We start from the raw sequence: 25,954 nt of genomic DNA, 5'->3' as shown, positions 1-25,954 counted from the left end.
GTCTCAAACCAGGGTGGTTTAACTAGTATGTAATATTACAATATTTCTTTATATAAAAAAAAAAAATTATACATGTCCAAATAATATTATTACTATCAATTCTTGCATGCATAACGACAGAACCAAACTGTGATTTAATCACACCAAACAAAATCCTCTGTTCTGTGATTAATCATACAAAGAAAAATATTCTATTACATATATATAGTCCATACAAAATGACTTCTCACGCGTCATTTTTAACCCCCGACCCAAAAAGAGGGGTATTATAAGTTTGACGTGTGTATTTGTGTATCTGTTTGTGGCATCGTAGCTCCTAAACTAATGAACCGATTTAATTTAGTTTTTTATTTTGTTTGAAAGGTGGCTTGATCGAGAGTGTTCTTAGCTATAATCCAAGAAAATCGGTTCAGCCGTTTGAAAGTTATCAGCTCTGTTCTAGTTACTGTAACGTTCACTTATCGGGGGTGTTATAAATTTTTAATTTATACTTGTAACTCCATAGGTCAACTGTCATGACAGGTTAAAATAAGGAATAAAATCGAACTTTTGACATAATATTTGACACATAAGCTTAAAATGGCGCGTGGGAAGTCATTTTTTACGCATTATAAATAATTATATTCTTTTACAGAACGTAATATAACCACATAATATAATATGAGTACTCAGAAAAGTTAGTTACCGAAGTTTTTTATACACTTAAAGGCGCGACCAAACGGCTGCAATGCTTTACTCTGACGTTAACTTAAAAGGCCTCTGTAATAGAAAAAGAATGTCTATACAATATGTCGCGTACGATGACGCCGCGAAGAGTTTTGGCTCATTTCATCACCTGACACGAATGTTAACATCCGACGAACAATAACGTTTATTTCATAATTTTCACTTTATAGCAGCGGTCGGCAACAGGCGTGGTCGGTCGAATCTTGGACCTCTAAATATTTTTAATACTTATCTATGAATGAATGAATTAAAAAGTTTAACTTTTACACATTTTGCATGATAATATGCACTTTGGTAGGATTAAAACTTTCGCATTTGCTGTTCCTCACGTGAACCAAACTACAATAAACTGGCTAAAGACCGTCGGTGTAATTTTTCGCATTCTTTTCTGGACCCAATAAAAAATTTCAACAGTATTCGGACCCTACTTGGTTGTTTAACCTTCATCAATATCATCAGCCGTGGACATCCACTTTTGGACATAACCTTCTGTAATGAACTTTATTACCATATACAAATGGTGTGGGCATGATTTTTATTGTTTTAAAAGCAATCTTGAAAATAAAATGATAGCTACTAAGTATTGCTATCCTTTTCCGCATGGTTTTTTTTGGAAAAAGAATAATACTGTGCTCCGCTTGGAATTCGGCCATAGTTCACAAACACAGATGCACTCTCTTTCCTTTACTCTCATAGGCCGATGGGATGGAAATCCGACACGAACGGAGAGAGATCAGACGCGCACCGTTCCGTAGATTTTAGTTTGCACTTGTCATCATCATCATCATCCATTGCCACGGCCTTATTAAACACGAATTTCCTCCCAGAATTAAGATGGCACAGCCACGGTCCACCACACTGGCGCAGTATGGATTAAGAGTTAAGACTTCATATAACCTTGAGAACCAGTTTGCACTTTTATTTTAATTCCATTACTTTTAACTTTTAAAATACCCAGCAAATACTATTTTAAGCCGGCTTCCAAAAAGGAAGTGGTTCTGAATCTGGCCCGTTAAACTACTAAATTAGACATTAGAAATCGTCGGATGGATATATCCGGTCAAGTGACGTCACGAGCCAACGTCGGCAGCGGTGATGGGGACGAGCGTCCGACGCACACACACTCGCACCAGTGTCCACTCTACACACGCACACTCACACACACAACGTTATCGCGCTCGCTTCTTCGCCGGTGCGCCCGTGGCTGCCGAACGACGTCTCTTTCACTGGAAAATAATAAAAAAACATTTAATTTTTTTAAGGCAACATTTAGAAAAAATAACATACCCAGGTAAATATAATGCGTAAAAAATGACTTCTCACGCGCCATTTTACCTCTGGGTCAACTTTCATAGCAAAACTATACTGATTTATTACTGATTTAAAATTAATAGTTTCTATTTTAATTACACAAAACATGCTAATCAATCTACTTGAAACAGAGGAAAATATTTTTGCTTTCCTCTTTAAAATAGTCCCTTGCAGGAAAAGAATAGCATTTATTTTATACTAATCAGTAAAGGCAACTAGGTACTCTAGTTTGTGTAATGAATAATGGATATATTACTCCATATAAAGTGAAAATCTCAGTGGGCGTCGTGGGCGTTAACCATTTTGAGTCACCAACTAATTAAAAAAAATCGAAATTCAATTCAAATCGAAAATGTTTTCCTAAAACATTCGAAGTTCAATTCGAAAAAACTTCGTCTGTGTTGGAGTTTGCAGACGCGCGTGCGGTGTCTTTTTGGTGTTTTTTTTTTTTGTTAAGTCGCCGGTTTTTGTGTTTTACTGGTGCTTTTTGGTGGTGGAACTGACTGGGAAGCGCTCCAGGAAGGCGCCGCGCGTGTTTCGGCGAGCGCCGGCACAGACGAAGTTCATACTTATAAGTTTCCCTAACTTTTTTTTTTCTTCCTCTGGATTCCCTAACTTGTAAATAACTACAAACCTGACATTGGCTAATCTGTGTAAAGCCAGACGAGAAAAAAAAATCGAAAACATAGTTTCGTTTGATTGGTTGTCTCAAAATGGGTAACGCCCACTGAGTTTATTGGCTCTGTCATTTACTCATTTGTATTGGATACTAACTGCTTTTCTTGGATACAGTATAGCTAGGTATTTATCTATCTATGTAGTATTAAGCTTATAGCTTCTAATGTGAAGCACGTGAGACAAGATTTTTTACAGTGGCATGACTAAATAATGAATGCAAACTAAAAGTTATAATATAAAAACCAAAATAGTACCACATGTTTTGTTTTGTAAAGGTAAATATGAATTCCCCATGCACCCACTGGTGGAAGAAGCTGTCGAGCGCCAAAATTTTCTAACTACTCACAGTAGCAACTTAGATAGAAATTACCTCAGAGAATAAATCGAAAATCTAAAAATTTACAAAAATAAAGGTACTAACCTATATATGCAAAAGTGTCTGTCAGTATTAGTTTTTCATTATCCATCCAGTTAACCAATTTTGACATTTGGTGAGAAATAGCTTGCACCTTAGAGTTGTGGTCATAGGCTACTTTTATTCTGGAGAGAAAAAATATAATCTCGTGCGGTTTTTAAGTCTAAATCAATATGGAAAAAGGGACATTAAGAAAATTTATCAAAGTATGATTATCTGCCTCTATTGATGCAATATTATTATATTTATATTAAAAGTCATTAATTTAGTTTCAGTATTTATTCAATATATACAAAGTTACACAATAATCTAGCTAACAGAAGTGACCTTCATACAATTTGCTTTTAAAGAAAATATCATCTTTGTCCATTTTCATAATTTGTGCAATTTTTAATGACTTTACACCTAATAGCCACTAGTTTAAACATATTTTTTAATACCAATCAAATAAAACATTACTTTCGTAAATTCGTCGCTTTATATCTTATTAGTAAAAATTTACATAAATGCACACACCATTCAAAAAATACAAGTATAAACCCTATCCTAAATTATGTTTACTGTTTAATTTACTTCAAGGTTTAGGCACATTTTTTAATTTTAAAATTATGTGGTTTTTAAATGAGTGACACATACATAGTGATGTGTATTTAAAAAAGTATGAGACAAGCCATTTTGTTATTTGGATAGGGCAATACGCAGACACAGTTCATGTTCTAACTACCAAACTTTCTTAAATATGTCATGAAATGAAGGACAGGACAGGACTGAACGGGGCTGCTAAGCTTGGGTCTTAAGCTTCGACTGACTGGCGGACTGCTGTCCCTTTGCTTGTCTTGTGGCAGCGTCGGCGGTAGCGTTGGCCGACTTTACCTACGGGATTCGAGAAAGGAAAGTTCAGGAAATGGATTGAACCAATAGTCACAATCAATTACTATGAAGTCTCTACAGTGCATTCGGATGCATGGTGTAGGTCTCACCAATCAGATTATACATAGAATAATGAAGTCTCTCACATTCATTTTCAATAATCTGATTGGTGGAACCTATAGTGCATTTGGATACACTGAGACTTCATAGCAATGACTCTGAATATGGGTGTATACTGGGTAAGTATATAATTACAAATGGGAAAAATGATTGTTAGTAGCAAAGTATATGATTTTCCTATCATGTAAAATGCCCATTTTTAAGCTGTCTGTCTATGCAAGAAAAGTGCAGATGTGTATCTTTGACCAATTAGATTATTGAAACTATTATTGTCAGGAAATATCATGCAGACTTTTTCTATATTGTCAAAGTTTCTGTGTTAAATACAGTAGCCAAGTTTAAACGATGTTACGTTGTAACGTTGTTTTAAAGCCTCAATAGCTCAACCGGTGAAGGAGTGGACTGAAAACCGAAAGGTCGACGCTTCAAACCCCGCCCGTTGCACTATTGTCGTACCTACTCCTAGCACAAGCCTGACGCTTAGTTGGAGAGGAAAGGGGAATATCAGTCATTTAACATGGCTAATATTCTTTTTTTAAAGAAAAAAAACGTTTGTCAATGGACACACTAAAAAGGTTGTAGTTATAACTGCTTGAAGCCGACTGTGTATGGCTCATAAGCCGAGATCTATAGAGCATACTTTGACTTTGCTTAGAATTAAGTTTCAATTAAAACGAGATAGATTTATCGGCGATACAACACTTTCATTTGAACAACGCTTTAAATCTGAGCAAAGTCAAAGTATACTCTATACTAGATCTCAGCCTCAGGGGGACTTAAGACCGAGTTAAAACGAGACTGATTTATATCTCTACATAAATCTGTGTTGTATTAACTCTGACCTAAGGCTGAGTAAAGTCAAAGTACACTCTGTATAGATCTCAGCTCTAGACCTCGAGGACATCAAAGGGCGGGGCAGGAGCGGGGCCATGAGACAATATGCTTTCAGGGTGACACCATGCATTTGTCTACGGCTCGCTCCCGTCGTCGAGGCTCGAGTGTAGTGCGGTGCGGTTACGGTGCGGTATAGTCACCTCGTTGTTGGGCGGCGGCTGCGCCGGCTGCTGCGCGGCGCGGCGCTGCACGGACGGCGAACGGCGGTCCGCGGGCGCCGCGCCTGCCTCCATGGACTGCTGCTTGCGTTGGCGCAGGATCGTCCAGTCGAACGTGTAGTCGTACTGGTAGTTCATCGTGCGGAACAGGATGCGGAACAACTGGCATACCACAATCACGTATTAGTAATAGCCCTTCCATATTTTATTTATTTATTCAGATACAAGTTAGCCCTTGACTGCAATCTCAACTAGTGGTAAGTGATGATGCAGTCTATTATATAAAGCAGGCTAGCCTGGAAGGGGTATTGCAGTTTTTTATTTTTTACTAAACCCTTTGGTTTCTACACGGCATCATACCGGAACGCTAAATCGCTTGACGGCACGGCTTTGCCGGTAGAGTGGTAACTAGCCACGGCCGAAGCTGACCAGACTACTGATTTAGAAATTATAAAAGTGCAGCCCCTGCTGGGAATCGAAACTGGGACCTCCCACTAATAAGACCACAGCTTACCACTGCGCCCAGGAGGTCGTCGTAATACTCTCAGTGCGAGTTAATATCATAGAATTGTTAAGGACATAAATCGGTTCATATTACATACTATTACACATTACTTGTAGTCAATTTTCACCATTTGTTCATTAATAACTAGTTAGTATTTTTATTTTCTTTATTTTAAGGCATAAATTTTGTATATTGTAAACTTTTTTATTGTTTAATAATAATTATTTTTTATTTCTTTTGGCACAAGTTGTGACACCTAATTAATAAGTTATATATTTAATAATGTGTGTGTGTGTATATAGATTTAAGAATGTATTAATATTATAATTTTCTGGTGTCCTAATAAATAAATAAATAAATAAATAAATATTTAATGCAATGGAATTAAAATATAGATCAAAATTAATGCATAGATCACAGATGGAGAAATTAAGAAAACAACCACATGGATGTGTGCCCTCCACTTGGCCTTGTGCCAACCACATCTTTCCTTCTTCTCTCTGGACTGGTTTCCGCTCTTAAAGTGCCAACCACATGGTGCTTGATGGAATTACTCTTCATTTTATTTTATTTATTTGGGACAATAAACAATTACATATTATATATTAAAATTATAACTTAAATCTATCGTAAAATATGAGTAAATATGTAATCAACTCATATGTGCCTAAAGAACTTGAGGATTCTGTTACAAGCGACAAACCCCTTCATTTATTTTCAGTTCTTTGATTTTAGAGACGTCTGTGCAATGTCACTACATAGTATAAAACAAAGTCGCTTCCCTGTCTGTCTGTCCCTATATATGCTTAGATCTTTAAAACTACATAACAGATTTTGATGCAATTTTTTTTAATAGATAGAGCGATTCAAGAGGAAGGTTTATATGTATAATACATGCATTCTAAATTCACGCGGGCGTAGCTGCGGGCATCAGCTAGTAATGTATAATTGTGCAAATTTTTGCCGCAAAAATGTCACCGTGCCATTTACTCCCTGACACACAAACGTAGCATCTTCTTATTTTACTTGATTTTCTAGTATTTACTTCCTGGTTGATTGACCAGACCGGACTGGGCCAGCTGGGAGACTATGAACATAATCTATATAGACATAATCTCCAAGTTGACCCAGTTTAGACTGACTATGAATGGACAGTCTGACGAGCGTTCTGCTGTGCCTTTCTCTCTATCACTCACCTGTCTGAGATACATGTAATCTGGAGGTTCGTCGAAGCTAAGACCACGGCAGTAATTTAGGTACATCGCAAACTCAGCCGGGAATCCCTGCAATAGAACAATAAATTTATTTCTATGAACAACTAAACAATATAGGAAATAAGACACCCCTTTATATTAATAGTCCTCATCTCTAAAGACACTTTATAATGTATTTTTGCGTCATGTTCAATTGGGACTATAGCCCTGGACTGCAATCTCACCTGGTGATAAGTGTTAATGCAGTCTTAAGATGGAAGCGGGCTAACCCGGAAGGGGTATGGTAGTTTTCATTAAACCCATACATCCTTTGGTATCTACACAGCATTGTACCGAAACGCTAAATCGCTTGGCGGCACGGCTTTGCCGGTAGGGTGGTAACTAGCCACGGCCGAAGGCTCCCACCAGACAAAAAGCTCGTAAGCAGTGAAAAAAGGTGGCGAGACGCGCAAATGTTACGGGGCACCGGCCGGAGGGTCCTCACAGCCATTGAGGGCTAAGGACCAAAAAAAATTCGTGCTTGTTTTACCCAATTGCGAGTACCTAGATTTGATTTCTTTCAAGAGGTGCCGATAAGGAAACAAAATATGCGCCTTCCATAATGTATAAAACTTCGCGATGACGATAGTATAATAGACCGTATATGACCTCACTAGAGGCAGGACTTACCAGTTTTAATAATTTTTTTTTTGTTATAAAACATTTACCTTGCAAAGCACTTCAACTGGAGTGGACATCTTTTTCTCGCTAATTCGTTCATACTTTTGCTTCTTAGTGATCGCTTTCAGTCCTTGCCATGGCAGCGATCCTCTGCAAATATAAAACAAAGTAAGCATTTCATTACAATTTAATACCAAATACATATTAATGTACAACAAAAAATACAGTCTGTATACAATAACCAGTGCTATATGTCTGGCAAAAGTTTGGAACAAAATTATTTTTATTCTTTTTGATTTGTACATAATACATACATGTACGTCAAATGGCTTTTAAGCTCGATTGGTGCCTGGACCTGACATCTCAGTAATACCATCTCACGTCAGCCATTTCTGAAAATCCTCATACTTTCAAAAGCTTGTAATACATACATACCTATTGAAATACATAAGTACGTAGCCGAGTGATTCCATGTCATCTCGCCGAGACTGCTCGATGCCGAGGTGCGCGTTGATCGACGCGTAGCGGGCAGTGCCTGGGAGAAAAAAAAATCGGTCAAGTCGGACTCGCATACGGAGGGTTCCGTACCATCACAAGATATTTTAACATTTTTATGCGCAACACTGCAAGTTAATTACAATAGCGCCATCTATATGTGATTTAGTAAATTAATTGGCATATACAATAATAATCGCATATTATTGTAAATTAAATGTGTACTTGAAAAGAGCAACCGCCGAGTTTCTTGCTGGTTCTTCTCGGTAGGAACGGCATTCCGAACCAGTGGTAGTATTTTGACGATTCAAAAGCACTTGTAAAAGTTTAATTGAATAAAAACATTTTGAATTGAATTTGAATTTTTTCGTGAACACATTTCAATTTTTTTTGTGATGCAACCACAAATTCAGTGTTTTCGGATTTATTCCGATACTTGTGCTATAACACCTACCTACCTTTCATGATTCTAGGTCAATGGGAAGTACCCTATAGGTTTTTTTGGCAGACAAAAAGACAACAAAGTGGTCCTATAAGGGTTCCTTTTCAGGGTTCCGTACCTCAAAAGGAAAACCGGAACCCTTATAGGATCACTTTGTTGTCAGTCTGTCTGTCTGTCCGTCCGTCCGAGCACGAATCATCTCGCGAAGATAAACTCACCGGTCAGGTTCTTGTCCTCGCGGTAGCTGATGTGCGCGCGCGTGCGGATGTCGCGGAACTTCTTGGCGAGGCCGAAGTCGATCATGTAGAGCTTGTTGCAGTGGCGGCCGATGCCCATGAGGAAGTTGTCCGGCTTGATGTCCCGGTGGATGAAGCACTTGCAGTGGATGAACTCCACGCGCCCCATCATTTGATCTGCGTTCACGGTATTCTCAATAAGGGAATCATAAACCGATAAAATCACATATTAGAAAAAAAAATATCTTTCATGGTTTATATTCTACTAGCCGATGCCCGCGACTTCGCCCGCGTGGATTTAGGTTTTTCGAAATCCCGTGGGAACTCTTTGATTTTCCGGGATAAAAAGTAGCCTATGTGCTAATCCAGGATATTATCTATCTCCATTCCAAATTTCAGCCAAATCCGTCCAGTAGTTTTTGCGTGAAGGAGTAACAAACATACACACACACAATATTAGTGTGATGTATTTGCATCAAAAGGTGAGAAAGAGCAAATCATGCGTAAATTCTTCACGAACCTGTATTCCATGCCATCAGTATACACTAGTATACAAGTTCGAATATTTCGTGAGTATGATTACTACGCCTTAAAAGATTGTAGTGAACTATAGCCTACACCCCTCTCATTCTGCAAGAAATGGGCCGACAATGGGTTGAGATAATGGTGATGATTGAAACATGATGAATGATGACATTTAGACTTGTCAATTCAGATATGTATTGTACATCTGAATTAGCAGTTCACAGTTCAAGACAGTTAGGCCTCATTTACACGAGACCTTCTATATAACGTCCGTCAAAAAAGTGTCCGTTAAAAAAGCGTAAAATAGAACAAATGTATTCCCAAGTATATGTTCACACGTCAAGGCTTTTTTACGTGTGATACTTGCGAATATATTTGTTCTATTTGGACGTCTTTTTAACGGACGTCAAAAAAGCACTCGTGTAAATGAGGCCTAAGGGGACTTGTAACAAAACGTCGAGGCTTCGACGTCTCTGGCAGACATCCAGTGTTCCTACATTTGACGCATAGATATAGATAGGAACTTCGTTAATCTGAGATTTGACGGTAAGCTGAATCGCCTATTTTTGCTTGATTTTATCACCTATAGCCTAATATTTGACATATCGTTAATTTAGGATCAAACTGAGTTCCCTCACTCTAGTTCACCCCTAACAGAGGCATCCTATATATTTTAAATATCTTCGGTTTACGTTTACCGCAATGAAGCATAAAATTCAATTTCGACACAAACGGCGGCATAGGAAACGTGAGCCTTCGCCCGCTGCCTTGTGGCTCTAAAGTTCTCGTAACTTTGTTTCTCAATATACCTTTGCTTTGCTGTAGAAATATTACTTCAATCCTATTGACACCATAAAAACATCAAAGTCTACAATAAAACCAAGTGACAAAAAAGCATTTTACAGATTTGTAAGTTATTAGAATCTGTGCCCATAATTCAACATTTTGTCTCATAACATGTGATTATTTCGGTATGCTAAAGCTGTTTTTGCTCTAGCAAACGGAAAGACTGTTGTATGTCTTTATAGTATAATATCGCGTAGTCCTTACAAAATGAGAACTCAATCGCCATTTTAACTCAATGTGTCAATTGTTATGTCAAAAGTACGGTTCACCTTCAAAATAAGGACTAAAATCGTACTTTTGACATGACCATTGACACAAAGTTAAAATGGCGCATGAGATCTCATTTCGAACGCATTATAGGAAGGTAATTTTGACAGCACGATCAAATTTCAATGTTCTACATAAAATTCTTTGCTCTACTGGAATAAGTGGGAAAACCCATATAATTGTGACGAAATAAACGCAGGGAATTATATTATAATTGGAGTTCACAGACCTGCAAGCATGAGCACAGTCTTGATGGTGAATTGGCGCGAGCAGAAGTTGAACAGGTCCTCCAGCGATGGACCCAGCAGGTCCATCACGAGGATGTTGTGGTCCTTTTCGTAGCCATACCATCTGCAACAAAATCGCTATGTTATACAAGCCATATAGAAAACTAAGATAATAGATGCTCTTCAGTATGCCCTGGAACAAAAGTGGAAATGGGTAGAACATTATTTGTCAACAAAATGGCAGGGCTCAACAGGCAAAAGGAGAGTAGGAGGGCAGAGAAAAAAATGGAAGGACGATATCATCGACATGGCAGGAAAAAAGTGGATGGAAATCGCAATTGACAGAGGCCTGGAAAAAGATGGAAGAGGCTAATATCCGAAGGGGGTCGCACGCCAAAGATGGTTAAAATATTGTAAAAAAAATTGTAGGTATAAGTGTGTGGAAAAAATAAAGCTTTAAAAAAAACAAGTCGTCACATAAAAAGGATAGGATAAGGTCTGGTAGAAACGCAAAAGCTACATCCAGTGTAACGAACGCAATCAGAAGTGATTGCGTTCGTTACACTTTTAGTTTCAGGCAGTTGCGGTGCTCGACTTTATTTATGGTATTTTTGCTGCAACAATGTATTTTAGGCAATAGCGAGAGAGTGTATGGGCTAGCGTTAGATCTAGCGGTAATCTCACGTACATATGGTGCGCGCCTCAATACAAAACTTGCCGCACCCCCTACCGCACCCACGCTCGGGAATACACGTGAACACGCACAGCGACTGATCAACCGTGAACGCATGTGCATCAGCAATAAGAGATGAATTATTGTCATAATAAAAGATGATTCCTAGTGCTTCGTAGATGCAGCATCAGCAATTAAACCATTAGGGCTTGCGCACACGAGGGACTATTGTCTGCGGAAGACATAGTCCTTCGTCTTTTACTACGGTTTTTCGCAGTCCATAGGATGCGTTATGCGATACCGCTGATCGATTGCGGAAAAACTGCACTAATCATAATTACAATCTCTATTGTTTTGATTGGCTGAATTTATGGTAATCTTGTTGCAACAATGCATTGTAACCAATAGTGAGCGAGCATCGATCAATCGGAGGTGATTGAGATTGTGGCAATGTAACTGTATCAATGATAATGATGTAATGATCAATTTTTGTCCGCTGCGGACAATAATCCATCAACTGCGCAGACCTTTAACGTTATTGGCTAATCCTAGTCCGAAACTCAGTCTGCTTTACACTATACTGAGACATAAGTTTTCATGTATGTGTAAATTTTAATAATGGTTATGTATGAAAAATTGAAATGTGTTTCTAAAGACTGACTTCTGATAGTTGTTGCTAAAATAACTATTTCAATAGGCTACACTTCCGGTCGTTTTGACACTTCCTTAAAAATATTAGCTACATTAAACATGTCTAATATTCATCTTTCCACTCGCAACTAACTACGACTCACTCGCACCCAGTCTGCGCGTTCCCATAGTACCTATACTTGGAAAGTCGCAATTGTTCGTATGTGTTCGTACGTTCTTCGATTTGTTCGCACGAGTCAAATTCGTACGAGAACGCATCCAAAGTGCGGTCGGCCTTAGGCTTTTGCTAATAGGTTCGTCAATGTGCAATGGTTGGGCTTAGATTTTGGAACCGTCCGACCTTTCCGATTTCAGTCTTATCCTTGACCGTTGAGCTATCAAGGCTTTTACACAATTTACTAAAATAATAAAATGTTGCTTGTATCTATACTATATCTATACTAATAAATAAAATTGGAGTGTCTGTCTGTAATTTCGAAATAACTACCTCATATTAAGCTCATAGGGTTATTTGAACGAAACCTTAACTGAATCACGTTTTTAAAATTTTTGTCTGTCTGTCTGTCTGTCTGTCTGTCTGTCTGTCTGTCTGTTTGAAAAGGCTAATCTTGGGAACGGCTGAACCGATTTTGACGGGATTTTCACAGACAAGTAGAGAATTGACCAGGGAGTAACATAGGCTACTTTTTTAACCGACTTTCAAAAAGGGAGTTGTGTTTTTGTACCTATGTACACCGAAATCTCCGAGATTTCTGAACCGATTTACGTCATTTCTTTTTTAATCGATAAGAGGAACTTTGCGACATTGTTTCATAAAAAAATTTGGAGTCCAACTCCTCAATCCTGATGCTGCAGGGGATCTGACCAATCCACGCGGGCGAAGCTGCGGGCGTCAGCTAGTCACTAATATAATTGGATTGCGCTCACCTCAACTTTGTCATTTGTGCCAGATTTGGTCAACTTCAAGGACAAGATGGTGTAGAATAGGACAATTTAGTCATTAGACGACGTGAATTTTTGATAGATCCATAATAATATTCGGATAAAGCTAATGCAGGCGTAGCTAATTAGAAATGACCTTGAAACACTTGCTAAATGTGTACTAAGGCCACTCGGCGATTTACATAATATGGTTGTGAAAATCTCTTACAATGAAGGATTTTAGGGGCTTTGTTTTATTATTTAAAGATCCAATGTCTTTATATTGTTACTTGTCTTTAGCAATTTTAATTTACGTTTGAAAACAAGGCGTGGCCTAACGAACATTGTACCTACTAATCAAAAGTACGAAAGAAAAGAATGGGCAATGTAATCGATGTAGGCGCAACAACGAAAGCCGAAAACTGTTTATCCTTTAAAAAACCAACATCGTGCACATCGGAATTAAGCTTTTTTAAACCATTACTTACTAGCTGACGCCCGCGACTTCGTCCGCGTGGATTTAGGTTTTTCGAAATCCCGTGAGAACTTTTTGGTTTTCCGGGATAAAAAGTAGCCTATGTGTTAATCCAGGATATTATCTATCTCCATTCCGAATTTCAGCCAAATCCGTCCAGTAGTTGTTGCGTGAAGGAGTAACAAACATACACATACAAACTTTCGCCTTTATAATATTAGTGTGAAGTGTGATAGTGTGAAGTGTGATGTGAAGTGTGAAGTGTGATACTTTCTGTTCTATAATAAGTATCATCTAAACAGACACTATCTCTGTGAAGGTCTATGGTCAAAATCGGTTGAGTTTCGAAAAAATAAACCATGACAGCTGAATGCTATGCTCTCGCAGGTAAGATATTGTATTTACTACCTGATCAAGTCTTTTTCCTGAGGACAGATACTCCTATAATGATACTGGACCCGTAATATGATCAAGAAATTGTTGGAATGACAAAATTAATGCCAACAAATAAAAAAATATGAAAAAAACATCAATTCCACAAGTGGTGTAGTGATGTAATGGTGGGCAACAGTTCTCATTCTCCAGTCATGCCTTCATGTTGAAGATACCTAGTGTACCTGGCGGCTTCTGCTGGCAACTATTTTTACAATGTTACAGACACTAGCACAGCTAGTATCAAACAGAAAAAATTGGTCCATTGGAAGTGTTCAATACCATCTTACAAGATTACAAACTTTTTAAATTTATATTATTTGTTATAGTCAGTGAAAATTTCAACTCTACCTATTACATACAGTTCACGAGATACAGCCTCCTGACAGATAGACGGACGAACAGACGGAGACTAAGTAATAGGGTCCCGTTAACAGCCTTCGGGTACAGAACTCTAAGAAGTGACTTACCTTATGTGTGGTATTCCGATGCCCCCTTGGAGCATTTTATACACTCTGCTCTCATAGAGAAGCTGCGGATGCCGCGCTTTTATAGATTCTACCTTTACAGCTACCTCCTGCAACAAACAAAATTATGTTAAGCTAAGTAATGTAACTATACTTATCTAGCTTTAAGTTATATAGTTATTAGTACATGACAGCAATGAAATAAATAAATAAATAAATAAATAAGTACCAGCAAAGAACGAACAACTTAATTTGCTATAATCCGCTAAACCAATGCGGATTGGACTTGGGCTACTGGAATCTGCAAAGTAAGTTCTGCTTCTGTACAACATTTAAGTACTGGCAGTCCAGAATTTTAACCATATTTAAATCCATAATAATGTGGTGTCAGTGTGTACAGGGTGTCTGTCTGCTAGCTTTTCACCGTCCAACAGTCTAACCGATTTTGATGAAATTTGGTCAGAGTTCGCTTACATCCCGGGGACTGACATAATCTCCTTTTTATCCCGGAAAATCAAAGAGTTCCCATGGGATTCTTAAAGGCCCCATCTGTTAAACTGATCTATATGAAATTTGTTACAAAGGTAATCTGTGTCCTGGAAATTAATGTAGGCAACTTTTTATCCTGGAAAATTGGAGAGTTCCCATGGGATTTTTAAAAAACCTCAATCTATGCGGATGAAGTCACTGGCACCATGTAGTGCTATATATTATACAATATCCTATTTAGGTCTTTAAAGAGATCACCTCCTACTCAAGAGTGTCTGGGATACAACCTCAAGCACACAATTTTGTGCATTTTAAGCAATTAAGTATCACTTGCTTTAACAGTGGAGAAAAACATAGTGAGGAAACCTGCATGCCTGTGAGTTCTCCATAATATTCTCAAAGTGTGGTAGAGTATGGCCAAACCCTGCTCAATTCTAAGAGACCCATGCTCAGCAGTGAGCCGCAAAGAGTAGCTGATGATGAGTAAAGTGCTAACTAGCCTAGCTAGCTTGATACTTCCACTGACTTCACTCAATGTAAGATAACAGAGCCAGTAGCTATGCAGAGTGAGATTGATGGACGCAAGACCTTTTAATAGGATAATAATCATCAAGCAATAAGACAGCACTGCTAGACTCTTGTAGAGACATTCACATTCTGCCGTCTTGCATATAATAATAGGTAATAGATTATTTAAATAGTTTTCCTTTTAAATACATCCATACTAATATTATAAATGCGAAAGTGTGTCTGTCTGTCTGTCTGCTACGTTTTCACGGCCCAACCGCTGAGCCGATTTTAATGAAATTTTATCCCGAAAAATCAAAGAGTTCCCACGGGATTTAAAAAAAAATCCAAATCCACGCGGGCGAAGCCACGGGCATCCCCTAGTATAATATATGTTACAGTAAACTTATAGCTAATTTACCTTAATTAACTAGTACAAGTCATGCCTGTATAAAACGGTGCCAGATTATTTGATGTATTCCCACACTGAACAGCCAGGCTCTATAAAATAAGCCTGCCACTTATGTCAATTAAACATTATCCATCCATGCTTACTAATATTATAAATGCGAAAGTGTATCTGTCAGTCTGTCTGCTACCATTTCACGGCACAACAGTTTAACTGATTCTAAGGAAATTCGGTACAGGGTTAGCTTATATCCAGGGGACGGACATAGGCTACTTTTTATCCCAGAAAATCAAAGCATTCCCACGGGATTCCTAAAACCAATCCGCTTAACCAATTTGTATGAAATTTGGTATTGAGGTAGCCCTTCATCCCTGTAATTGACATAGGCATTTCATCCCGGAAAATGAAACAGTTCCCACAGGATCTATAAAAACCTAAATCCACACAGACAAAGTCGCGGGCATCCTCTAGTAGTCAATAAGATTTTTGTAATTTGTGTCACATCACTATGGATGCTTTATTTTCACAATGTTTTCTGTGAGTAATGTTACTAATAGTACAAGAATGTAAATCTTACTGGATGCCTAAGAAGGAAAGTAATTTTAATTATATTGGATCAACATAAATTACAATAAACAGCCACTAAAGCTCAGGTTTCCTAGTGTTTTGATGCCAATGTATTGGCCCTAGGAAAATGGAGCTTTATTGGTCTTGTATTAGTTAAAAGAATCACCAGTAGTTAAAAAACAAATAAAATATGCTAGTTACCCTGTTTTACCAAGTTATATCAAAGGTCCATGATGTTATTATATCAACAACTAAGATGCTCTGGTCCTCTTTATATAATAATAATGTAATAACTTTATGTTTATGTACTTATGATAACATGAGCTATGTAAGCAATGTCTGGACAGTTTTGACATATAGAAGGTAAATAAATATCAAATAACAAAGTAATTTGAAATGGCACAATATGTCCTAGATATTTAATTCTATTACTGTATATGTAACAACCCTTTTCTATATTCAATCTATCTGTAATCTACTTAGGTAATCTATCAATAAGTTACTGGCAACATTGTAAGACTTAATATAGCAAGCGCCCTGTGCAAGGTGGCAACTTTGAAAATAAAATGTATGGCACTCTATGGATCAAAATAAAGCCCGCTGGATGCCCATTTCATTCTCTTATTTGTGGAAAATAAAAATCAGCCAAGAGTTTTCTAAATCAGAACTAATAAGTTATAACATTTATAATAATTGTAAGGTCTATATTATTACATGAGGCCTATGTATAGCTTGAGTCCTACAGTATGATAATCACAACTGACACTTGTTTAATTGGCTTAAATGACAGTTGCAGCAAGAATACAATAAATTCAGCCAATGACAACAATTATTGTACTTGTAGTAATTTTGTTATTGGTTAAAATCAAAACTTTTGTGCAAAGGGAGCATATCTTACACACAGGACTCCTAGTGGGAGAAACTACCATAGAAATATTAGTTTTGATTAAATTCTAATTATCCCTAGACGTACAGGGCCAACACATTCAACCAAAAATAAGGACATTGTTTCATACTGATGTTCATTATCTACCCAAAATGTTAGGCCAAGATATACTGGGTATTTTAAACTTAACCTAATTATAGGTTTGATGCTTATTACAAATTAAAAGTAAGTGTATCAATGTCCCACAAGTGGGCAATTGATGGACTGGAGCCTACAACATAACTTAGTGACTTGGGGAGACCTTTTTGCATTCATTTAAAATAAATAGATCAACAATTAGTCACTGATCACAAATGCAAAGTGGCTTTATTTTAATTACTTAGACAACACACAATATAGTACAAATACTTTTAATTGGTGAACTCATATTATTCTTATCTACTTTATCTATAGTATGATATTGACTTATTAAAACTTGTCAGAAAAGATTCATCACGAAATATCTACAGCTAAATCAAGTAATGGTGTTGGAAGAAGCGTAAAACACAAAGGGTCTAGGACTGCGATTCGGATTATTAAATTACGTAAAGCCAACTCTTATTTTTGAGAAATACTGTATGAAAACGTTATATTACTGTTCAAGTTGACTCTGAAGACAAGAAATCTCGTGAATACAATATCGAATGCACAGTGAACGCCATTTTAGACAAAAAAATACCCAGTAACACTGGCGAGATCGTCTCTCAACATCATAGTTTTTGTAAATTGGAATCGTATGTATTCACCTGCAAGTTATGTGTCACAGCTAAATAGATATCGCCGAAACTTCCACCGCCTATTTTGCGGACGAGTTTATAAGTCTCATTTAGATATATATTTTGTTTCCTTGCTAACATGCGCTCGAAGGAAGCCATTTTCTTTTGCCTTCATCACTTGCTGTCACTAAAGCTAAATGTTGACCATTGCACTGAGTGTAACGAACACGACACTTTCATAATTTTGTGTTTACACTTATTTTAAAACACTACACTTCACAGTAATGCTACGTAAAACTACGTAAAATCATTTTAAAATACGAAGTGGCCTTCGTCAGCTTCTCCTCAGTGACGTCACAATGGCGGTGATGCCTAGTGCGACGCGCCGATTACTACTATTTAAATTCAAAATCCTACCATTGTATAGTAGCTTTAAAAAATTATGAAATTACACAAAAAGATACTAATAGCATGGTTTTAATCTACAAAAACGCTTAATTAACATTTTTACAAATAAAATTTTAAATTTTAATCCTGGAGAATATAACGTTTTACGAGCGTTTCTATTACTCCATCGATCCGATATTGGATCCGATACGAATTTTACATTGGACGACATTTTATGTACTTTGTCAATGTGTAAGCATGGACCTATTGTGTAAACGGTTGAAGTTACACCCAAAATACAAATAAATTTTTTATTTTCTGTACCTTGTACACTTATTATAAATTAAGTCTGCCTATATGAATGAACGAACACTGTTACGTCATGTTTACAATTTACATCAATACAGATAAATCAATACAGTGGGGTCAGTAAAAACTGGGTAGAGTAGGTATGAATTTTTTTTGCAGTGAGAATGAATTACTTTAGAAAGACAACAGTAGCAACATTTTATAACTTGCTAACTATAGGGTCTGAAGGTTATCAAATCTGATCACCAAATCCCTTATATGACCTGATTAAAATGTTATCTAAATGTTTCTAAACTTACCCATTTTCAGTACTACAAATATAATCATTCTAAGTCTGGCTTACTCAGCATTTGTTTTAGAACCTGATTGTTCTGTTCGGCCTTATTTACATGTAAAAAAAGCATTGACTGTGAACATATTATACTTAGGAATTTGTAGCTTTTTTAAGGATGTTAAAAAGCTCTCAAAATTAATGAATAAAATACTTATACATAGTTGATTGAACTGATCCTAATACAATTGCGACATAAAGATGATTATACTCTAGATATGGCTCTTTTTACATCATTCTATATGAATATCTGTTTCCTCTAAATTGAAGAGAATTTAGTTTACCATGCTGCTAGTTTGGTTGTATACAAGCATCAACAGATTAAAGATTTTTGTTCAGTCAAAATAGGCACAGTTAAAGGGAATTAAATAATTTCTATCACACTCATGATTGATGATACACTTATGATTCCCTGAGATCGGATTTTTGTAAAGTAATGAAAAAAAAATGCTATTTCTAAAGAGTAATTGAATATGAAAATGAGGATAGCACTCTTTTTGACATGTCAATTTTGGGTTTTTATGACAGAATAAGCACCAAACCATATTGTAACTGTCTTCCTTGATATCTGTTTTAAGTGTTAACTATGGGGGGCTAACATGCACATTGCACAGTCCTCCAGGTTTCGCCTTGCGACTGTCTGCCACATTATCAAGTCTTATAGTCACATAATACAATCTTACTGTAGAACATGTGTGACTTGCGAATACACACAATGCAATAACTAACAGCTAAACAGGTTGATTATTATACCTATCAAAGATAACTATAAGCACTTTTTGCAAAAAAATATCTTATTTATAAGAGACTAGCTGACACCCTATATGCATTGCAACACAACTTGTCTATCACTACAGCATACTGATGGTACTATGTTGAAAATCTTCATGCAAATATTGATAACAAATTACAGTTTCAACTTGATCGGATGAACAATTTGCGAACTGTCTGTGTTCACAAATTATTTTTCATAACATCAAATAATATGTAAGTATTAAAATCTACATTACCTGTACATTAGTGACCATCTGTAACTTAGCAATAGCTAACTGCCTGTTAAATTAGGTAAGTACTTAGACAAATTAATAACACTAAATTGAAACTTTTGTCTATTAAGCCTTTATTAGGAGCTTTAAAATGGCTGATGGATTTTACCAGATTTTTATGGGTAGCTGGACTATGAAATGATCTAGGGCCTAAGCTATTTTTTTTATGCCAAGAATACAAATTGTACTATACTACAGGACTTTTAAAAGCCTAAATCTATACTCATACATAAAAGCTAAATAAAAATAGCAAACGATTGCCAACCTTTGTCCAACAGAGGGACAGAATCTTAGGTATAGTATCTTATACCTCAGTGAAGCTGTCTTTTGTAATACTAATTTTCTTAAAACGCTAATATTGTGATGTATTTTTTATAGTATAAGGTTTTAGATATTTTCATAATAAAGGAGGCCTCTATTTAACGAAAATACATTGCAAATATAGCAAGCAAACCCGTGTTCTAGATAACACATCCGTAAAATCTACATATTAAGTGAAATGCATCATTATCTAATGTGTGAACTGTCTCTGTAAACAAAATATCTTTCCGTAATTCTGAATGTCCTTGAAATAAATATAAACATGTAGGTAATTAGGAAGTGTATTTTACCTCGCCGCAAGCTATATTGATCGCCAAATATATGTCACCGAACGAGCCGCCTCCGATTTTTCTCACGATCTTGTATTTGCCCGTAATCAATAATTCCACCTTTCGGGAGAGCCGAAAGGTCGACATGATTGTTAAATTTATGCACTGCCAGTCAAATTCAATTCAAAACTCACGAAAATTCATACAAAAATGCACACACGAACGAAAATTAATAAAATCTTCGGCTACATTTTACAAAAATACGCCAACCACAGATAAAGAATAATATAATAACTGCGTAGATAAAAATACAATAGACCGTGTAATATCTATGGAAGTTGGACGTTCCGCATCCGGAGTCTGTTTTCGTTGAATGGAAATAAGGTTGCGTGTACACTATCAACTTGGTGTTGGTGTAGGCCTGCAACTTCGGTAAGTTTCGCGTTACAGGTACTACTTCTACTGAGCTAATGATGGTAATTAATAAAACATTTTGAGCAATAAGTATATTCTACAATCACGTGGTTAAAAATAGAATTATATTAGATTTTCCAAGTTCTTGAAAAAATCGGCTTTAAGAAATATTCAAAATCCTAATGACCGTTAAGTTTTAGCTATTAGCTTGCTACGGAACCCTAGTTCCTACCTTAGGCGTTTTCTGCGTTCTGACTCGTACTTGACACTTGTTAGGGTTCCGTACCTCCTCCGTTATAGGATCACTTCGTTGTCTGTCTGTCTGTCAAGAAACCTAGAGGGTACATCCCGTTAACCATTAATCATGAAATTTGGCAGACCGGTAGGTACTACAAGTAATGGGAACAATCCGACAAACATGGATTTGTGTGAATCCTCACCGTTTTACTTTTTCTCTAGTACGGATTACCCTCACGAACCCTCAGTGCAAGAGTCGGACTCGCACTTGCCCGGTGTCTTTTAGAGAATATTAACCATACTTAATAATTTTCTCCTTCCAGGTTTAGGTTTAAACAAACAGCATCGTTCGCACCGCACGTCACCTCACACTGATCGCACGTATACGCCTGTATGATTTGCGAATTTCAATACAAGAGACGCGCAACTGCGGGTGCGCAGCTGCGAATATTATTAATTAATATCATTATAGGTGCTTAAAACTTCTAAAAGTCGCGTTAGAAAAGTTGTCGTTGCGCCGCGCTACCTTTATTTCAGTCATTTGGACACGACCTACATTAATTATACAAAGAATGGCCGCAGCTGGGGGGAGGGTTTGGGGTTCCAACCCCCCCGAAATCTCAGGTAAAGAGAAATTATTTTGCATAGTTCTTGCATTTTTTTATGAATATTATATCAAAAATTTCATGCGCGCTTCGCTCGCACTTTTATTTTGGATTCAGTATTTCCTGCACGCAACTTCGTCCGTGGATTAAGTTTTTAAAAGGTCCGTGAGAACTCTTGAATTTTAATTAGTTAATATTGCATAAAAAGTTTCCTATGTCAATTTTCTCTGAAATAAATTTCATATAAATCGGTTAAACAGATGGACCTTTAAGAATCCCATAGCAATTCTTTGCTTTTCCGGGATAAAGCCTATGGTCCTGTATGCAAACTCTGTACCTTTCATCAAAATCGGTTAAACTATTGGGCAGTGAAAAGCTGACAGACAGACACACTTTCACCTTTATAATGTTAGTATTTATGATAGTAAGTAGGTATGGAAGTATGGATATGGTTTCGAGGCCGGAGGACAAAATTACGTCAGTACTGACGTGACGTTACTATTTACCCACGCTGTCGCCGCGGCGAATTTGCATGTAGGTATCGGAAAATACCTTCCTTGAGTGTGCTTTTTAGGGTTCCGTACTTCAAAAGGAAAACAGAACCCTTATAGGATCACTTTGTTGTCTGTATGTCTGTCTGTCCGTCGTGTCTGTCAAGAAACCTATAGGGAACTTCCCGTTGACCTACATGGGCAGGTAGGTAGGTCTTATAGCACAAGTAAAGGAATAAATCTGAAAATCGTGAATTTGTGGTTACATCACAGATAATAAAATAAGATGTGTTTTAATTTTCAAAGTAAGAAACTATACCAAGTGCGGTATCATATGAAAGGGTTTTACTTGTATATTCTAAGTAATTCTATTTTTATGTATTTTTAAGCATAATAGTTTTTGATTTATCATGCAAAATGTCTGAAAAATACCCGAGTACGGAACCCTTGGTGTGCGAGTCTGACTCACACTTAGCCGGTGTTTATATTATACTGTTGTGCTGTTTGCTTGGTTTATGCTATACATACATACATAATTTACTTAGTATACAATACCAGGGGGTTGAGCCTTGAGGCAGAGGTGTGGGGAAAATCAATATTTCTGATGAGTTTGTTATTTATAAACCTAGCTGGCTCTTTTGAAATAGAGGGTGCAAACTTATTGTCTTGTAGGTATGCCTTGTACAATAAAACCAGTTCTTCAGACTAACAAAGCACAGCTCTATATTAGTTGAAAATTGTTTTGGTGAATCCATTTAGCTAACTATGAGATCCTAATATCGCGGTTGGGATGGTTGTAAGATTTAAAGAGGCAACATTTTGGGTTTACCATCTAAATATATATAAAATCTAAAGGTGACTGACTGATTAGCTGACCTATCAACACACAGCTCAAGGTACTGGACAGATCTGAAAGGCATGAAGATAACTATTATAATGTATACAATCGCTAAGAAAGGATTTATAAAAATTTAACCCCAAGGAGGTAAAATAGGTGTCTGAAATTCATGTAGTCCATGAGGATGAATTCAAGGGCATAAGCTAGTAATCATTTATATCTTATTAATGTGAAAGTTTGGATGTTTGTTACTCCTTCACAACACAATGACTGAACTGATTTGAAATGAAGATGACTTATATCCTTAATTAACACATATACCCCATTTCCATCTAAGCAGAGCGGCAAGGAATCTGAAGAATCTGATAGGTTGATTGAACACATCTCCTCTTTGCTCCACTTAGGTGGAAATCGGGCATTTTATTTTGGAACATTAAAACGTTCATATTTCGTAGGATTTTTAATAAACCTATTTCCACATGGACAAAGTCACTGACATCATCTAGTATAGGTAAAAAGTATATAAAAACATACCTTATCCCGTTCTGTTGTCTGTAATCTGCTTCTGCACATCTTTCAATAGGAAAAACCTTAACACTACTTCAATAGATTCTAAATGACCTCATATTTACCTTTTTAACCCCCGACCCAAAAAGAGGGGTGTTATAAGTTTGACGTGTGTATCTGTGTATCTGTGTGTCTGTGTATCTGTGTATCTGTCTGTGGCATCGTAGCGCCTAAACGAATGAACCGATTTTAATTTAGTTTTTTTTGTTTGAAAGGTGGCTTGATCGAGAGTGTTCTTATCTATAATCTAAAAAATTGGTTCAGCCGTTTAAGAGTTATCAGCTCTTTTCTAGTTTTCTTGTAGAAAAGAAGGTTAGATAACCGTTAGGTTCATAATATTATGTCAATAGACAAATGTCAAGCTGTCAGCTAAATACATAATTATTTATTTGAAAATGATGTTTTGGAAAACTCAGATACTTTGGATCGTCGGGGGTGTTACAAATTTTTAATTTACACTTGTTATTAGAATATATTCATTAACTATTATGCATAAAAATAAATAAAAATCTGTTTTAGAATGTACAGGTAAAGCCCTTTCATATGATATCCCACTTGTTACAGTTATCTAACTTTGAAAATTGAAACACATTTTAATTTTTTTTTAATGATGTAACTACAAATTCGCAGTTTTCAGATTTATTCCTGTACTTGTGCTATAAGACCTACCTACCTGCCAAAATTCATGATTCATTCCACCAATCAGAATCATAATGTCTTTTACTTCGTCAATAACTGATACATCATATCATCACAAAAATATTATACATCAAGGGTTGCTTATGAATATTTTATACAGTTTTATTACTCTCCTGTAGAGTTTTTTAATTTACACACTGTTAGAACTTCACTGACGATATGTTTGAGTAAATTTATCATTTTAGTTTAGTTTTGAGATTGTGTACCCACTTACAACAGAATTAATCACAATATCAGGATAGGTAGTAGGCATATGTACAGGTTTATGATAAAAACTGCTATAAATTCTAAAGTAACTTTTGAATCTCTAGTAATTAATTACAGATTATTGAGTCATGAAAACAAATACCATTTCTCAGTTCATTAGTAGGTAATAACAGCTATAAAATTTATAGGATCTATGGTTTTGGTTGTAAGTACATAGTTGACACCCATCCCAGTAAAATTCAATCACCATTGATTCTGATGCAATCCTTGATTTATGCTTTCACAACTAAGCCAACCAGCCCACTTTCTCGATTTTACCATAGTTTAATAATAATTACTTGCCTACTTTGGATTGACATTATGAATACTAATGTACAATTTATAGATCCTCATGATGTTAGTGTTTATCTTGTTGATTTTATTAGGTTATATTATTATGCTTATACTATAACGATTTTGCTCAAAATTTTTGTGAGTGGTACTTAAACAATTTCAGTATTTATCAAATAACATCAAAGGTATTCGGTTCTAAAATGAAATATGGACTTTAAATCAGGCGAATCCAACAAATGCGCAATTTATGGTCAAAATACGCACGAAAAATCTGACTCATCTTTAGATCCTGGGGTTTACGACGTTAGAGTAAATGTCGTAAATTATGTCTATAAACGAAAAGTAATCACTTACCTCGCCATTGACGATGTTAATGCCGAGATAGATGTCACCAAACGAACCACCTCCGATCCTACGTATGATCCTGTATTTCTCCGCGACAAGAATCTCTTTTCGAAAAGCCAGTATCTGCTGGAACGATGACATCTTGTTGGACTGCGTAGTTCTTTCCTCAAATTACAAGTACAGCTGTAGTATCACTTATACGGAGCTACTCTCGAATGGAACCAAGGACCATTATAATGTATTCGGTGAAGAATATAGACACTTGGCACGTACACACAGATGTTCGTCCCTTGATTTAAAACAAAACACTCCAAATGCTCTGCAACTAAAATAACTATTGATACGCAAACACTTCTAACTATTTCTAAAATTGAATGAAATTTATAAGGTTTGTCGAATGGAAAGAAATAAAATGATGTGACTCGAAACAATGGCCTCCGCCCTCGGTGCGTTCCAATTTTCTCAAAAGAATTTGCTTTTCATTTGTACGCCATAGACAAGTGTTGTTTTATTTTTAATTTTTCTTACAGACACAGATTGTGAAGGCAGGTGAAAACTGTCAAGTTCTGCAGTTCACAGACCATACCAGGAAGTTTTTAATTCTGTGTAAATGCCACAGACCAACAGGCACAGGCACACACAATGTTGATTTGAATCCATTTGTATCACAGGTTTAATTATTGTAATGGCAAAACTTTACAACTACTATATCTTTGTGCAAAACCGTCCAAAGT

At 36.5% G+C, this 25,954-nt stretch overlaps 1 protein-coding gene across 4 annotated transcripts; it reads right to left on the bottom strand.

Annotated features, from left to right (window-relative positions):
- Positions 1–1,110: 1,110 nt before the first annotated feature.
- Positions 1,111–25,721, bottom strand: LOC123877678 (casein kinase I-like). Of its 4 annotated transcripts, none has more exons than XM_045924530.1 (9): positions 25,230–25,719; positions 14,212–14,318; positions 10,592–10,713; positions 8,707–8,901; positions 7,987–8,086; positions 7,599–7,701; positions 6,874–6,960; positions 5,155–5,334; positions 1,111–1,952 (listed from the first exon to the last, which is right to left on the bottom strand). In XM_045924530.1, exons 1-9 carry the CDS (start codon positions 25,359–25,361, stop codon positions 1,950–1,952), a joined length of 1,029 nt encoding a protein of 342 aa, XP_045780486.1. In that variant the 5' UTR covers positions 25,362–25,719; the 3' UTR covers positions 1,111–1,949. The 4 variants fall into 4 exon arrangements, with proteins under 4 accessions (XP_045780486.1, XP_045780483.1, XP_045780485.1 ...); XM_045924527.1 differs by lacking the exon at positions 1,111–1,952 and adding an exon at positions 3,379–4,003 and having other exon boundaries at positions 25,230–25,721; XM_045924529.1 differs by lacking the exons at positions 1,111–1,952; positions 25,230–25,719 and adding exons at positions 3,379–4,003; positions 20,506–20,756.
- Positions 25,722–25,954: the final 233 nt, after the last annotated feature.

This window comes from Maniola jurtina, chromosome 24, assembly GCF_905333055.1.
Source record: "Maniola jurtina chromosome 24, ilManJurt1.1, whole genome shotgun sequence".
Lineage (NCBI taxonomy): Eukaryota > Metazoa > Arthropoda > Insecta > Lepidoptera > Nymphalidae > Maniola > Maniola jurtina.
This window is presented reverse-complemented; position numbering and strand designations above follow the sequence as displayed.

Bases quoted from the DNA above. Each gene is read 5' to 3' on its own strand.
- LOC123877678 (XM_045924527.1), bottom strand. From the start codon at position 25,361: ATGTCATCGTTCCAGCAGATACTGGCTTTTCGAAAAGAGATTCTTGTC. The intron at 7,702-7,986 runs GTATGTATGTAT...TTATATTTGCAG, and splicing joins GTACTTATGTATTTCAATAG to AGGATCGCTGCCATGGCAAG. The intron at 5,335-6,873 runs GTGAGTGATAGA...GTGGTATGCCAG, and splicing joins ATTACATGTATCTCAGACAG to TTGTTCCGCATCCTGTTCCG.